At 39.4% G+C, this 15854-nt stretch overlaps 1 protein-coding gene across 3 annotated transcripts in view; it reads right to left on the bottom strand.

The window, feature by feature from the left end:
• Window positions 1-11036, bottom strand: part of tns2a (tensin 2a) — a 57577-nt gene extending 46541 nt beyond the window's left edge. For 2 of the 3 annotated variants that reach the window (XM_084427601.1, XM_084427603.1), the window contains exon 1: window positions 10681-11035. In XM_084427601.1, the coding sequence (XP_084283727.1) occupies window positions 10681-10923 (243 nt within the window). In that variant the 5' untranslated portion in view covers window positions 10924-11035. Of the gene's footprint in view, window positions 1-10680 lie in introns of all 3 variants that reach the window. The other variant, XM_084427602.1, reaches the window with a different exon arrangement.
• Window positions 11037-15854: the final 4818 nt, after the last annotated feature.

Below are 15854 nucleotides of genomic sequence, written 5' to 3'. Positions count from 1 at the left end.
CAATGCATCTTTCACTTATGCCATGGCATGACTTTTTCATTAACACAGCATAATTATGCATTTTGACATTTGTCACATTTTTGCTTAGAATATTCAAACATTTATTTATGACTTAATTCTATCACCAACTTAATATTATTATATTACATTTTATTAGGCTAGGATGTCCTTACAACAGTAAACTGTGGTATCAATCAATCAATCTATCAATCAATGGTGGTCGTCAGATATCAGTCTGAAAATCAGTGTGCTTCATATTTGTCCGCCAAAAAGTGTCACTTTGAAAGAACTATTGAAAGCACAATAGAGACATCAAGTGGTCACAAACAGAGTTACATCTGCAGTCGCATTCACAAGTGCTCTAGATGCAGCATGTTGTAAAGAGAAGTAAAACGCCATTAAAATACTTAAAATGTCGCCTTTGATGCATTTTTGAAAAGATGCCAGTTATAAACACCCAATAAAAATGTTATTTTCCACCCATACCGAAAATCCCAGACTCAATGGTGAAACAGCCAAGTTTGTTCATCTTTTTTGCACCAATTTAGAAACATTTTCAAACACTACATGATCATATGAATGGCCTTCAATCTAAGTGATGAATGCAGTCCATCAGTTCACGAGCAGAATAAACACAAATGTGCTGCAATCGCACAGCCAAGTGAATGTGGCTTCCAGCACTGAAGCCCCAAACATTGTGTAAAATGTGTGAGTAATGCATTTAGGAAATAAGTTACGTATTAACATAAAATAGGCCTACGTAACGACTGACATAGGCCTATTAAACATCCAAACGTATAAAAAAATCAATGTATTGTTGAATGTTTATATGTATTCCTTAATCAATGTTTGTGAATAGTCTGAAATAGTAAAATGTGGGATAAAAAAAAAAAAAAGTATCACCTTGCATCAAACACAGAACGTTCCCCTAACGTTAGTATTTGGTTCTAAGAACGTTCTTTTTAGGTTTTATTTTTTTATATTTTGCAACCATACAATAACGTAATAATGTTATTTTAAGAATAGTGTGAAAAGCACAGAAATCATAAATTCTTGTTTTTCTATCTTCATTTACCAAAAAAAAAAGTAAATCTGATGCCTCTGATCTGCACGCGCGTAATTTAATTTTACCTAGTAATTTCGTTTTACTGTCTGACTGAATATTCGTTCTATTTCCGTTAAGAAAACTTTACTGGCTAACCAAAAACAAACCTTAAAAAAGAACGTTCTGGCCTGGGAACCAAAAACTAAGTTCTGCAAACCAAAAATTGGGTATTACTAAATGTATAAAATCTTAAAACAAGCAAAAACAGAGTAATTCACTGTGCAGGAATTGATTTAGGCCACTTTTTAAATATCTGGTTCAACCTCTAGTGGCATTTCCCCCCTGACCTTGATGGCAATCATTTCCACATATGATAAAAAAAAAAAAAAAAAGGAAGGAAGGAAAATACAGTAAGTCTATCCCCCGATTTCACAGACAAGGATTAAGACTAGTCCCAGACTAAAATGCATGTTTCAACTGAAAGCAACTTGCACTATCATATCTTAAAGTATGTCACTGCTATTGTTTTGTCTCAATGCACACTAGTAAGGTTTTTTTTTTTTATATATATATATATGGCATGTTTATAAAAGCAACTTTAATGCTCTAATTGAACTAAGGAGTAATCCTGGCTTAACCTAAACCCTGTCTGTGAAACCAGGCCTATATGTCTTGAAGTGATTTGATTAAAACAACGACAAAAGCCAGAGGAGAAAACAGATGTGTTCGGCTGTGCTCGTTGTGTTCGGTCTTCCGGTTTGTGTTTCCACCGCATGAAGGTAAGATCTTACCATTATTAATAAATGTGCATCGTTTTAAAAAAATCTTCCCGGTCTACTGACATCTGTTATGACATCCAATTCAAACATTACACAGCTCATGATAACTTTTGTTAACTCTACAAAAGAAAATTTTAAATGTTAAATCCACTTCACCAGCTAATTACCCTTTGACCCGCCCCTCAGCTAATTTCATTGGTTAAGGTTACAGTGACAGGTAGGATTAGGGATAAGTGTTTAGTGTCTGGCGCAAAAGGTCTATGAGAACGATTATGCTTGGACATTTTACTAGCCACAATACTGTATACTGCCATATCACAAAACATAAGAAGAGAAGATACAAGATGTTTGAAGGTAATCAATGTAAAAGAATTCTAACAGAAAACCATGTAAAATGAGGGATGACAGGAACTAAAGTGATAGGAAAGGGCAAGGGGAAGAAATAGAAAAGTATCCGGTGGGGAGGGGAAATGATGCAATCCAATTAGAGAGAGTGAGAAAGGGTAAAGAGAGACACCGAGGCCATGGGAGTGTGTGCAGACAGGATGTGGAGGGCACATGTTTGAGGAGAGAGGGGCCCTGGAGCAGCCACAGACTGGGAACACTAGAGAAACATGTCCCGTCCCACTCGCCAAACCATGTGCATACGGATATATACTGTTTACAGAACCAGGAGAGAGAAGAAGAAAGAGATTTCTGTGTCTAGAATTCACTTTTAATAATAATAAGAGCATTTCTTCTTCTGCATTTCCTGTGTGCATGCTCTCTCTTTTCCGTCTCTCTTTCTCTCTCTCTCTGTTCTAGTCCTCATATTTAAGGTTAGCGATTTAAACAAACCCGCCAAACACTATTACATCAATTAGCATGTAATACATAATATATTGTTAACAATATATATATAATATTGCATAATTTGACAAATGATAAAAAATTTATTTTAAGAAGTTTGTCTTTGTAACAAGGGTAAAACAATCAAATCTATGCATTAAGGCAGTTGAAAAATAGTAAAAAAATAAATGACGACTCAAAAAATAAGGACATTTAAGGCATTGTCCTTTGTTATTTCCTTACAAAATGTAAGAGCTGAAAACTTTCATGACAAAAATCATTGAAGAAACATCCAATATTTACTCTGATTTTATATGTTGTGGAGGTGGAACCATGTTTCAATGGAGCCATGTTTCTGCCGCACAGAGGAGACTTGTGTTACCGCAACACCTACAATCACTCAAAATAACAAAACGGGAAGTCCTGGATATTTGGAAACACCTGTGGCTAAGGCAACGCGTAGACATGTTTATACTTTAGGCCCTTTTCAAATGAATGCGCTTCGTATGTAGTGAAACGCATATTTGTCGTGTGGTGATGTAATGTTGTCCAACAGTTTTGGATGGAATGTTAAAGGGAGAACACAAAGGAGGAGAGAGAGAGAGAGAGAGAGAGAGAGAGAGAGAGAGAGAGAGAGAGAGAGAGAGAGAGAGAGAGAGAGAGAGAGAGAGATGAGAACATGCAGAAAGAGGAAACGGAGGGAGGGGTGAGTGCAGGAATGACTGGGTAAGAAAGAGCCAAAGGCTGATTAAATACAGCTGTGGAGGGAGGGAGAGAAATAGATGATGGAGATAGAGAGAGAGAGAGAGAGAGAGAGAGAGAGAGAGAGAGACTGAGGCAGGATGGATGGACTGAATTTCAGGGGGTAGAGTAGAGGGAGTCAAAGAAGAGACATGCTGGAGACAAGATATAAAGACTTAAGAGTATGCAGACTCCAGAGAAACAGGCGCTGGGCAGGAATGGCTCCACTTTTGTGGACTTTTAGAAAACCTTTTTTTTTTTTTTTTTACCGTTATTTAACAATATCTAACAAAAATGCTGTTCATTTTATGAAAACCATTATAATTTCCACCAGTGTCAATTCCATCACATCTCAAATGATGTTGTTTAATGGATTTCTATGGTGGAAATTACATTTTAAACATTTTTTAAAATGCCGTTCTAGCTGTGAAATTAGCCTTTGCCATTGTATGTATCCTAAATACAGATGATCAAATAATATATGTATATTTTTCAAATATGCATCATTCATCTGTTGACAAGTGATATTTAACTTGATTTTCTTCCAACATCATGTCTCTTCACTTGCACTTTTGTCTTGCTGGTAAACAAGTATATTAACTTTTGATAAAACTTTAAGAGACAAAATGGTTAGTCATGGAAACGCCAACAACAGAGGGAATAATGTGGAATTTGTGAAACAAATGACATAAATGATTATACAAATGATTATTGTGATTACTAAAAAATATCATTTTTAATGAATGGTTTAAATATTTGTCAAGGGTTTATAAAAGGGGGTTGTGATGGAAATTACACCACAACAGAGGGAATAACTCAATTTCTGTGAACATTTTTCAGAATACAAATATTACATTATTTTACTCTGTTTTTATTAGGTTTAAAAAATGTATATTATATTATATTTATGATATTATAAAGAAGTCTGGGTTTGGGACAAGAGTAAAACAAATCTATGTATTAAGTCATTTGAAAACAATAAAAAATGGTATATATTTCAACAACAACAAAAAAGCTGTCATCTTTAATAAAAATCTGGGACATAAATGCCTATAGCAGATCTGATTTGTAGTGCAACTGATTGTAATGTGTTTTTTATGAGTTTTAAGAAACGCTGAATCATATCCCTCTTCTCATTATCTGCCCATTTCCCAACTTGCTCCCAAAACATTTACAGTACCCCGTAAACTCTGCAGACTGTCAGGGCGGTATTCCGAACGGTGAAGGGAAGCAAACAGAGGGATTTCGGAGATTTGTTTTTATGACCCCAGCACACTGGCGCTTTGATGAAGTGGCACTAAAAGGACAGGGATGGCTTTCCTTTTCCTTTCAAGTGTTTCCAGTTCACATTCCTCATTGCGCACACATGATTTTTCTCCTTTCACAACACACGCATCCTCGTTTTGTCAGAGTAAAGGCCATTGCACACTGAGTCCGAAATTTTCGTATGCGTTTTTTCGTGTTCGTCAGCAGTAAAATTCGTCACGCACAGAAACCTTGCACACTGAGTCCGATGCGTATTTATTAAACCTTTGCGGAAAAAAACGCAAAAAATACTAAATGGATTCGTCAAGCAGTGAGGATGAATTTGTTGCCCTCTTTCTTCTTAAAAAGAGAAAAAGAAAGAGGAAATATTGGGTCCATCCAATCCTGAGATTGCGCCGAGAGGAAGGAGAGTTTCACCTCCTTATCAAGGAGTTGCGAAATTATCTTAAACGATTCAAAATTTACCTCAGAATGTCAGTGGAACAGTTTGATGCTTTGCTAGTTATACTGGAGCCACATATTAAAAAGAAGACCACCAATTTCCGTGAACCAATCGATTCTGAACAGAAACTGGCAGTAGGCCTATGTCTATGGACGGACACACACACACACACACGCGGCCGGCAGAAGCGCTGGGCAGACAGAACAGCTGTATACAGGTTATATTTTATTCAGTGTCTTTGTAATCCGCATTTTGTTTTTCATACAGTACTTGTGCTGCGAGACGAAGTGTATCAACTTGTCAGACGTCATTCTGGATTTTGTCGTTCGCTTGTACGGTGGCTCTGAATTTTCAAAAAACCTCACAAAACACTGGCTGTGGATGCGAAAAACGCAGAAAATCGAACCCAATCCGAATTTTTTTTTTACGGACGAAAGTTTCGTAGACAGTGTGCAAGCATGATTGACATAACGTGAGGTCGATTTTTTTTTTTTTACGTGCGAAAATTTCGGATGCGAATTTCGGACTCAGTGTGCAATGGCCTTAACACCCTGATGTCTGACCATCTACTTCTGAGAATATACAGTGAGGAAAATAAGTATTTGAACACCCTGCTATTTTGCAAGTTCTCCCACTTAGAAATCATGGAGGGGTCTGAAATTGTCATCGTAGGTGCATGTCCACTGTGAGAGACATAATCTAAAAAAAATAAATCCAGAAATCACAATGTATGATTTTTTAACTATTTATTTGTATGATACAGCTGCAAATAAGTATTTGAACACCTGAGAAAATCAATGTTAATATTTGGTACAGTAGCCTTTGTTTGCAATTACAGAGGTCAAACGTTTCCTGTAGTTTTTCACCAGGTTTGCACACACTGCAGGAGGGATTTTGGCCCAATCCTCCACACAGATCTTCTCTAGATCAGTCAGGTTTCTGGGCTGTCGCTGAGAAACACGGAGTTTGAGCTCCCTCCAAAGATTGTCTATTGGGTTTAGGTCTGGAGACTGGCTAGGCCACGCCAGAACCTTGATATGCTTCTTACAGAGCCACTCCTTGGTTATCCTGGCTGTGTGCTTCGGGTCATTGTCATGTTGGAAGACCCAGCCTCGACCCATCTTCAATGCTCTAACTGAGGGAAGGAGGTTGTTCCCCAAAATCTCGCAATACATGGCCCCGGTCATCCTCTCCTTAATACAGTGCAGTCGCCCTGTCCCATGTGCAGAAAAACACCCCCAAAGCATGATGCTACCACCCCCATGCTTCATAGTAGGTATGGTGTTTTGGGATGGTACTCATCATTCTTCTTCCTCCAAACACGTTTAGTGGAATTATGACCAAAAAGTTCTATTTTGGTCTCATCTGACCACATGACTTTCTCCCATGACTCCTCTGGATCATCCAAATGGTCATTGGCAAACTTAAGACGGGCCTTGACATATGCTGGTTTAAGCAGGGGAACCTTCCGTGCCATGCATGATTTCAAACCATGACGTCTTAGTGTATTACCAACAGTAACCTTGGAAACGGTGGTCCCAGCTCTTTTCAGGTCATTGACCAGCTCCTCCCGTGTAGTTCTGGGCTGATTTCTCACCTTTCTTAGGATCATTGAGACCCCACGAGGTGAGATCTTGCATGGAGCCCCAGTCCGAGGGAGATTGACAGTCATGTTTAGCTTCTTCCATTTTCTAATGATTGCTCCAACAGTGGACCTTTTTTCACCAAGCTGCTTGGCAATTTCCCCGTAGCCCTTTCCAGCCTTGTGGAGGTGTACAATTTTGTCTCTAGTGTCTTTGGACAGCTCTTTGGTCTTGGCCATGTTAGTAGTTGGATTCTTACTGATTGTATGGGGTGGACAGGTGTCTTTATGCAGCTAACGACCTCAAACAGGTGCATCTAATTTAGGATAATAAATGGAGTGGAGGTGGACATTTTAAAGGCAGACTAACAGGTCTTTGAGGGTCAGAATTCTAGCTGATAGACAGGTGTTCAAATACTTATTTGCAGCTGTATCATACAAATAAATAGTTAAAAAATCATATATTGTGATTTCTGGATTTTTTTTTTTAGATTATGTCTCTCACAGTGGACATGCACCTACGATGACAATTTCAGACCCCTCCATGATTTCCAAGTGGGAGAACTTGCAAAATAGCAGGGTGTTCAAATACTTATTTTCCTCACTGTATAGAGACACTGGAGGTGTGTGCCCCAATCTGAGTTCTGTTTCATCAGAGTATGAAGGAATGTGATACAGTAGCAACATAGAAAGTAGAAAATTTGATTGATTTATGCTTCCAGAATTGCAATGTTTGTGTGCAAAACTCACCGGTTACAAGTATGTTGTGGCCAATGTGTTGCCAAATGGTTGGTAAGGTGTTCCAAGTGGTTGAATACATGTTGCTATGCGGTTACTAGGGTGTTCTGGCTATGGGTGGTTTCTATTGCCTAAATTTAAAGTCCAATTGCTCAGAAATGTAATTGCACATCTCTTTAACCAGCCACATTATTCATATGCATAGCACAAACTTTCAAGCATGTTTGTGTTGATAATTTAAAATGTATGTGCAAAAAAATACATGTTTATGTCTAATACAAGCAGCATGCATGAGTGTGGGTTCCTTACGCTGTGGGGAAAAAAAAGAGCCTATTTATACATTGACCAGGCGTTTTCCTGTGTGGCGTTTATAGTGGATGCCTGTGGATTATGGCTGCAGTAAACTAGCGCTTGTTAAAGTTTCTGTCATTCCATGGATATTCTAGGAATATATCATAAGTCCCAATGAGCAAAGATAAACAAAGAGCATGGTTTGACAACAGCTGTTTTCAGATTGCAGAGAAGACCGAAAACTCAAACGCGGTTTTCTAGACACTGGTTAGAACTAGCAATGGACTGAAATAATGCTCTTAATAGAACATTCATCACTAAAAATATTTGGTTAGTCGAGGACTCTGCATCATCAGTGTTTGGAGAATTGGCTCAAGTGAGCGCATCACAAATTTTGCAAAAAACAAAACAAAACCAGATCAAATAAAACAAACGAAATACAAAACAAAGCAAAATAGATAAAAACAACAACAACAAAAAAAGATAAAAAACTAATTAAAATAAGATCAAAACAAAACAAAACCAGATAAAACAGATGAAATTAGACAAACAAAATACAAAACAGCCAAAAAATAAACAAAACAAAAGATAGAAAACAATGCAAAATAAGATAAAAAAAACAACAACAAAAAAAAAACAGATACAACATATATATAAAAAAAGCAAAATATGATAAATACAAAAAATAGATAAAGATAAAATAAAATAAATAAAAAACCAACGCAAAATAAGTTTAAAAAACAAAACTTGAAGAGAAACTGGCTTTACGTGCACGTTCATATTCGACAAACCCAAGTTCCCATGTCAAAGTGACCATCCAGAAGTATCGTTCTCCCTTACAGACAAAGAAGAATGACACAACAACACAACTCAAAAACACAGGAATGAGGCCTTGGTATTTGTGACACTAAGACACTAAGACAATAGCAGCTCAGTGAGGGCAAGATTCTGACAAGCTAAAGCCCCTCTTTGTTAAATTACAAAAAAACAGAAAATAGCCATGGGCAACGAATAATGCAATATGTAGTGGAAGGGCACAAATGATTGATTTGATGTGACGAGTAAGTAATACATGGGCGCAGCTTAAGGCACACACACACTTCAAGATATTAGGGCCGATTTTGGGCCCAATTCTCCCCTTCCGACAATCCCAGGTAAAGTCCTGATTATCTTGATGGTTCTGCAGATTATCTTATCAGATTGTCCTATGGTGTGATGTGCGTTAAGAATGACTGAATCTGCTCGGAAGAATGTCGGAGCCGCCCCGATCTCCAATCGTTTAAAATGTCTTAGTTTCACGAATACCAAGGCATCAACCCTGTGTTTTTGAGTTGTGTTGTCGTGTCATTCTTCTTTGTCTCTAAGGGAGAACTATACTTCTGGATGTTCACTTGGACATAGAACAGAACCTGGGTTTGGCGAATCAGATATCCTCGAGACAAACGCACATGCACACCGTAGATTGTCACGTGGAACGAAACAATACACAATCAGAAAGCGAGCTGATGGAAGAATAACACGACTTCATTCAAACCTTTTTCTTTTTTTTTCCCCAGTGAATTTTCTGTAAAAGGCAGTCCAAACACTATTATCGCCATTTCTTCTTGCCCATCATCCGCCATATTAGTTTACTCTGATAAGATTTTAAAAATCATTTAGTGTGGGCCAGCCTTTAGTGGTTAAGTATCTGAAGGGTCATAGGTTCAGATCCTGCAAGGACTGATCTATGAAGCATCACCATGGGCTGTTCACACCGAAACCTTGGTTGCTCCACTGGGGCTTTAAAACATTAGATGAATGTCAGATTTGTTAGATAGATAGCATCATAAATGGGTTATATGCTTGCATAACATAGTGTTTCATTATAGTCTCATTACCAGACCAAAATCCTTTTCTACGTGACATGATCATGCACTGATTTAGGAGTATTACTATTAAACTCTGCCGCCACAGCAAAAGAAAAGGAACTGGTATTAAAATGAAAAATGTCTATAAAAACAAACATTATGGTTACAGTAGTAGGGGGAAGCATTCAAAATACGCCACAGCCTTATGCAAGTTTGCTATTAAAATATCAACAGGACAGTGGATGGACTCTTTCACAATCCCAGAGTGACATGGCTAAAATGTGTGTGTTTGGGCACAGATGCCGGATCTGTGGTGAAATATGAAAGAGTCATTGGCTGAATAATTGCTGGGGGAGTCATCTAATGATTCCCAGGATCAACTACAACTTTCTGACATCATACAGAGGGCTCAAAGTTCCCACGCTGCACTGCACGTGAACGAGCCTCGGGGACCAGACCATTACAGACTTTCACTCTCAGGCATGTAAACACACAATCAAGCCCTCCTCAAGTTTTCCAGCCCTTCTTTGTCAGTGTCAACAATCAGGGAGACATTGTTACTCCAGAACACAAACGCTTATCCTTACACAAGGATCTGTACAGACCCATAATCCTAAGTATTCAACTTCAGCGTGTAACTCATCCCACACTACTTGTGCTACGGGTGTGAATGATACTTCAAACCATGCTGCTTTTTGAGGAGAGGTGTGCTATTACTTTTGTAAGAGATCAGACTTATGATTTTTTACATTGTGTAGAATAAAATGGGTGAAAAACATCCCACAGACTTAAATCGAGGGAGAGATCCAAGTCAAATCTTGCACGAAAAATGTTAAAAAACTTGGGAGTGGGCAATTTTGTCTTGAGACCACCCAAAATACCAAGTATAAAACACACTTTTAGACACTCTATGTGTAGCAAGCATGTAAAGGCACAACATATACAGCATCTGATGCTGTCTTCTCTCATAACAACAACTTGCGTAACTTTTAATTGAGCCTTAGGACATCAGCAAACCCGACTCCTCACATGGGTTTCACCACAATCATTCGACATGGGAGCAATCAAGTAAACACGTTCCCTGAACTCATCACTTTGAAACAGACTCTAGAAGTACCCACCTTGGTCAGCCTCATGTTTCCCCTGGACTTTGCTCTCTCCCTCCTTACAGACCCTCTCACGGGTACCGGATCTGGCTCGTCTCCACAGCTATCCGCACACAGGGCGCAACCCATATAGAGATCTGGACCCTGCTGGTCCGTCTCTCCTCTCTTCCCTCTCTCTGGATGAGGTTTCCCCGAGCACACAAGAGCAGCTGTTTTTGTCCGCTCACTCGAGGCCCTTCCCCTTTTCCTGGCTCTCATTCAAACACACACACACGTTCGCCAGTTCACACTCATCCGTCTCTCGTGAGCACACAAACTTAAACAAAGGTGAGAATATGCCTATTAAATCACAAGTTTATTAGCACTCTGAAAGCAGCACGCGTACGGTCAGCCAAATGTACACAACTCGCCAAGCTAACATCTAGAGGACATCAGCCCCCACCCCCTTCTATTCCCAGAAACACACACACCATTGTGCTCAAGTGCTCTGTCTTTCAGACTGTAAACAGACGTATGTTGACTTTTCTTCCTTTATAGCTCATTTTTAGTGTTAGGAGAACATCAAATGATGCCTAAAATCATGCAGTTTGTTGAGGAAAGGTGTGCTAGTGCTCTTCTAAAGAATAAGATTTATGATTTTCGTCTGGTGGACGATAAAATGGGGAAAAATAGATGTACATTCCCATAGACGTACATTAAAGGAGGGACTTGAGCCATATCTAGAGACCGGAATAATACAGAGATTTGGAACACTCTACTAATCAAGCTACACAATAGTAACCACCCAGAACACACTAGCAATTGCCTAGCAATGCTATAGTAACCACCCAGGACAACCTATCAATCACCAGGCAATGCCATTGCACCCAGCCAGAACACCAAAGCAATTACTTCATAACACCCTATTAACACAGAACACCATAGAAATGCCCTAGCAACCACCCATAACACTCTAGTAATCACTTAGCAATGCCAGAGCAACCACCCATTACACTACAAAAATCACTTCACAACACCATATTAACCCAGAATACCATAGCAGTGCCCTAGCAACGCCCTGGCAAGTAGCAACCACCCATAACCCTCTAGTAATCACTTAGCAATGACATAGCAACCACCCAGAACACCCAAGCAATCAATACACAACACCCTATTAACCCAGAATACCATGGCAATGCCCTAGCAACCACCCATAACACTCTAGTAATCACTTAGCAATGCCAGAGCAACCACCCATTACACCCCAAAAATCACTTCACAACACCCTATTAACCCAGAATACAATAGCAATGCCCAAGCAACGCCCTGGCAAGTAGCAGCCACCCATAACTCTCTAGTAATCACTTAGCAATGACATAGCAACCACCCAGAACACCCAAGCAATCCCTTCACAACACCCTATTAACCCAGAATACCATAGCAATGCCCCAGTAACCATCCAAAAACACCAGACCACCAAAGTAATCACTTTTCAAAGCCCTAGCAACCTCTCTGAACACTCCCTATTGACTGCATATCAAAGTACTAAAAAACACTTCAGGTTTCTTTAGAACCTCAAATTGTTTTGTTTTTCTGTAGTTTACACATCATCAAAATGTGACCTTTTGTTAGATTCATGATCAAAGTATGGCTTAGACATGAAGACAAAAGAAACAAAATACATTGTCTCTAGGAGCCACAGTGAGGAACATGCAACTCTTACAGATCTTCCAACCTCAAAAGGATTTCTCATGCTTCTCTTGACTTCACTCATCCATTTCACTCATTTTTCTTTGCATATTTTCCCAGTATTCTTGTAGAGCAGGCCAGCTGAAACCACGACTATTCACCAGGAAATGATATGGCATATCAGACCACAACAACCAGCAAGGGAAGCCGCAGCTCTGCAGGGCTTTGGGCTGAGCTGGTATGCGAGTTGGCAGCGTTGATGTGTAGCTGCTGGGCTTAGGCTGTGTAACTGAGAACCTGTGTGAACAGAACTGGCCCTTCAGAGACGATTTACCCTGATCAGGCCTCCGAGAGTCAAACTCTCTATCTCTGCCTCTCTAAGACCATTTTTTGTTGTTGTATGTTTTCAGTTTTCCTAAGGACCTTTTTTCTTTTCTCAAAAGAGGATAAGAGATGGAGAGGAGGGGGATGGGGGTGACAGGGTGGCCTGTGGGACTATTAAATCGTACCCCTTTTAAGGCAAATTCCACTCGTGCCTCCTCAGCCCCTCTTGTTTCCCTCCCTCCTCTTTTCCTGTTCTCTCTCTCTCTATCTGAATGCACTCATAGGCCAAGTCTCTACTGAATGCCAAAGTCCCTTTAACAACTTTCTCAGGTACATAGAAAAGATTTTTCTGCCCGAGTTCCGTGCTGTTGTTGTTCAGAGATTGCAGGTCCACATGAGACCTACCTGGAAACATCATCAATTGAAAATTCTAGAAAAAAAACCCATTATCAGGTCAGTCAAGTAACACTGTTTACATGCAGCCTACTAATCAGTTAGTAATTCAACTAATAGATCCATTTGAAAAGAAAAAACAAAACAATCACATGCATCTGAATTTTTTTTTTTAACTTGATCCATATGAATTTTCAACCTGACAGAATGAGGAGGTCATCCTAAAGAAAAAACATGAACATTCTTTCATCATTTACTCACCTCAAGTTATTCCAAACCTGTAAGACTTTCTTAATTCTGCAGAACACAAAAGATTTGTCAATGAAAGTCAAAGCGGTTCAAAACAACATTTACCAGAAAAGTCCATTTAATAATCCAAATCTGACTTTAATGAAGTGGTTAATGACCATCTCAGAACTCCCCAACCTTCACTGTTCATCCAAACAGGTATTCCCACTCCAATGTTGCTTACTGGGCCAGATAAAAAGATTAAAATTGCACACTTCACCTTAAAATCCACATTCTCATTTCATCGAGTTAAGCTTAGACAAAACCATCGCTGCACAAGAATTTTTGAATTTATTAAAAAAGCGAAGCCAGACATTTTTTAGAAGTAATGCGTCACCTTACGCAAATAGAGAACTGAGTGATCTATGGACTGTTTCTAATGAAATGTGTTTGTCTGATACACAGACTCTGGCACCCCATGAAATCGATGAGCCTAGCATGCAGCCCCCCTTTTTTTAACACCTGAAGAGATCGCAGCAGGAAAAACCTCCAAAATGCTATCAACTAAAAAACAGCCATTGCCATTAGCTGCCGAGCACTTTTTGGCAGGGAACATCCTCCTGGCAGAGGCCTCGGCAGACATAATTCTCACTATCTCCTAATGGTGTGGGGAGGCTTTTCAAGCAGGGAAACAGAGGACAGAGAGACAACACAGTATACTGACAAGATTAATTATGAACTGAATGGAAAGGAAGGGATTTAACATAGGATTCTGTCTGGACTTTGGAATTCTTTTTTTTTTTTTATTCTGATTGCTGCAAAAGAGGAAGGAAGAAAATATCATACTGGGCTCAGGAGTCATCATTTCAAGCTGAAGAGACTGCTTAAAATAGAACGATAAAACAAAGACTGTATGCTCCAAAAAAGGAAAGATAAATAGACAGATGGGGGAAGATGGGAATCTAAGTGAACACTTGAGACAACGTTTTTAAACAAATGCCCTGGATTGGCCACTAGGCAAAGATAATACAAGCAATTGCAGATGAAAACAAATTAAAACTGAAATACTTAAACAAAACAACAAAGTCCACAGTACCACTGTTAAAGAGCTGACAACATGCGCGTTACAAATATCTTAGCACACACAAATAATAATGATAAGATCGACAGTACAAAATCTTGATTTCCAAATTTTTTAAAGAAATTGAATACAAAAATTTTGTGTTATACATTCAGGGTACGCTTACACGACAACGATACGCTTAAAACTGATACGTTTTTCCTTTGAGTTTTCCGCGTACAGACGACACTATTGTCAAAACGATCCCCATTCACACGGATCCACGAAAACGACTAAAAACGTTGTTTTCTGCTGCCAGGCCATTAGATGGTGATGAAACACTATAGATTGAACACGTAATACGCATGTGCATGACGTCATCGTCTTCAGAGATTCGCGTTCTTGTTGTTTACTCGTTTTCAAAAGTTCTATAAAACGTATACATTTTTTTAACGTTTTTTAGTTGAAAACGGTGTTGTGTAAACAGCCCCTTAGACTTTTACCTGTCAGAAGGAAACAGTAGCACCTCACTGCAGTACACGAAATCCAGGGGGCGGAGTTGGATCCAGATATAAGGGGTGGAGATTGGTAGGTTTAGGGGTGGGTTTAGGGATCAGGGGGTGGAGATGGGTAGGTTTAGGTATATGTAAGGTGGGATCCCCATGGATTTCGTGTTCTGCAGTGAGGACCATCTCGAAGGAAAGGTTAGATGGTGGGAAGACACTTTTGGAAGACCAAATTACTGTAATTCTTTTCAGACTGTTTATGGCAGCTCATTTAACTGTCTTCCAGTTTATTTCAATTCTTTCATGGTAACTTTTGGGCTCTGTGGTGCAACTGCATCTGGCCAAAAGGCTTGCAGTGCCGCACAAGGAGGAAAACAACACAAACCAAAGTCAGGGATTCATTTTCTGAAAGTTGTTCACTATAACTTACTCCCAAAATGCTACTAGTGCAGGGTATATCTCCAACCCTAATTAAATACAGCTGAAACTGCTAATTAAGGTCTTTAAAATTACTAGAATCTTCCAATGCTCATGTGTTGGGGCAGGTTAGTGCGAAACTATGCTGAACACAGGCCCTTACAGGAGCAGGACTGGACACCCCTGGACTCGCCAGCTCAAAAGTGTTCTGAATGGGTAATCTGGGGGTGTCCAATCCTGCTCCTGGAGGGCCAGTGTTAAACATAGTTTTGCTCTAACCCCAACACACTTGCCTGATGATTCTGAAAGACCTTGATTAGCTGGTTCAAGTGTTTTAAACTCTGCAGGACAGTGGCCCTCAATCTTGCCCTTAGAACACTTTACAGAATGTAAAACTCCAAGGTGCTTGCAATGGTTCCTTTCATTTTTAAAGCAGTCATTTGGCCCTCAGCATGTGTTGTAATGCCTGAACAGATCAAACTAGAAGTGGATGATCTCACAACATGACCCACCCACAGAGGGTGTGTGAGAGACTCTGAAAAGGCCACCTATTGTTTATACAAAGCCATCACCTCAACACCCTCAGAGTTTAC

Source organism: Rutilus rutilus, assembly GCF_951802725.1.
Source record: "Rutilus rutilus genome assembly, chromosome: 13".
Lineage (NCBI taxonomy): Eukaryota > Metazoa > Chordata > Actinopteri > Cypriniformes > Leuciscidae > Rutilus > Rutilus rutilus.
Note: the sequence above shows the minus strand (reverse complement) of the source record. Positions and strands in the feature narration are given on the sequence as shown.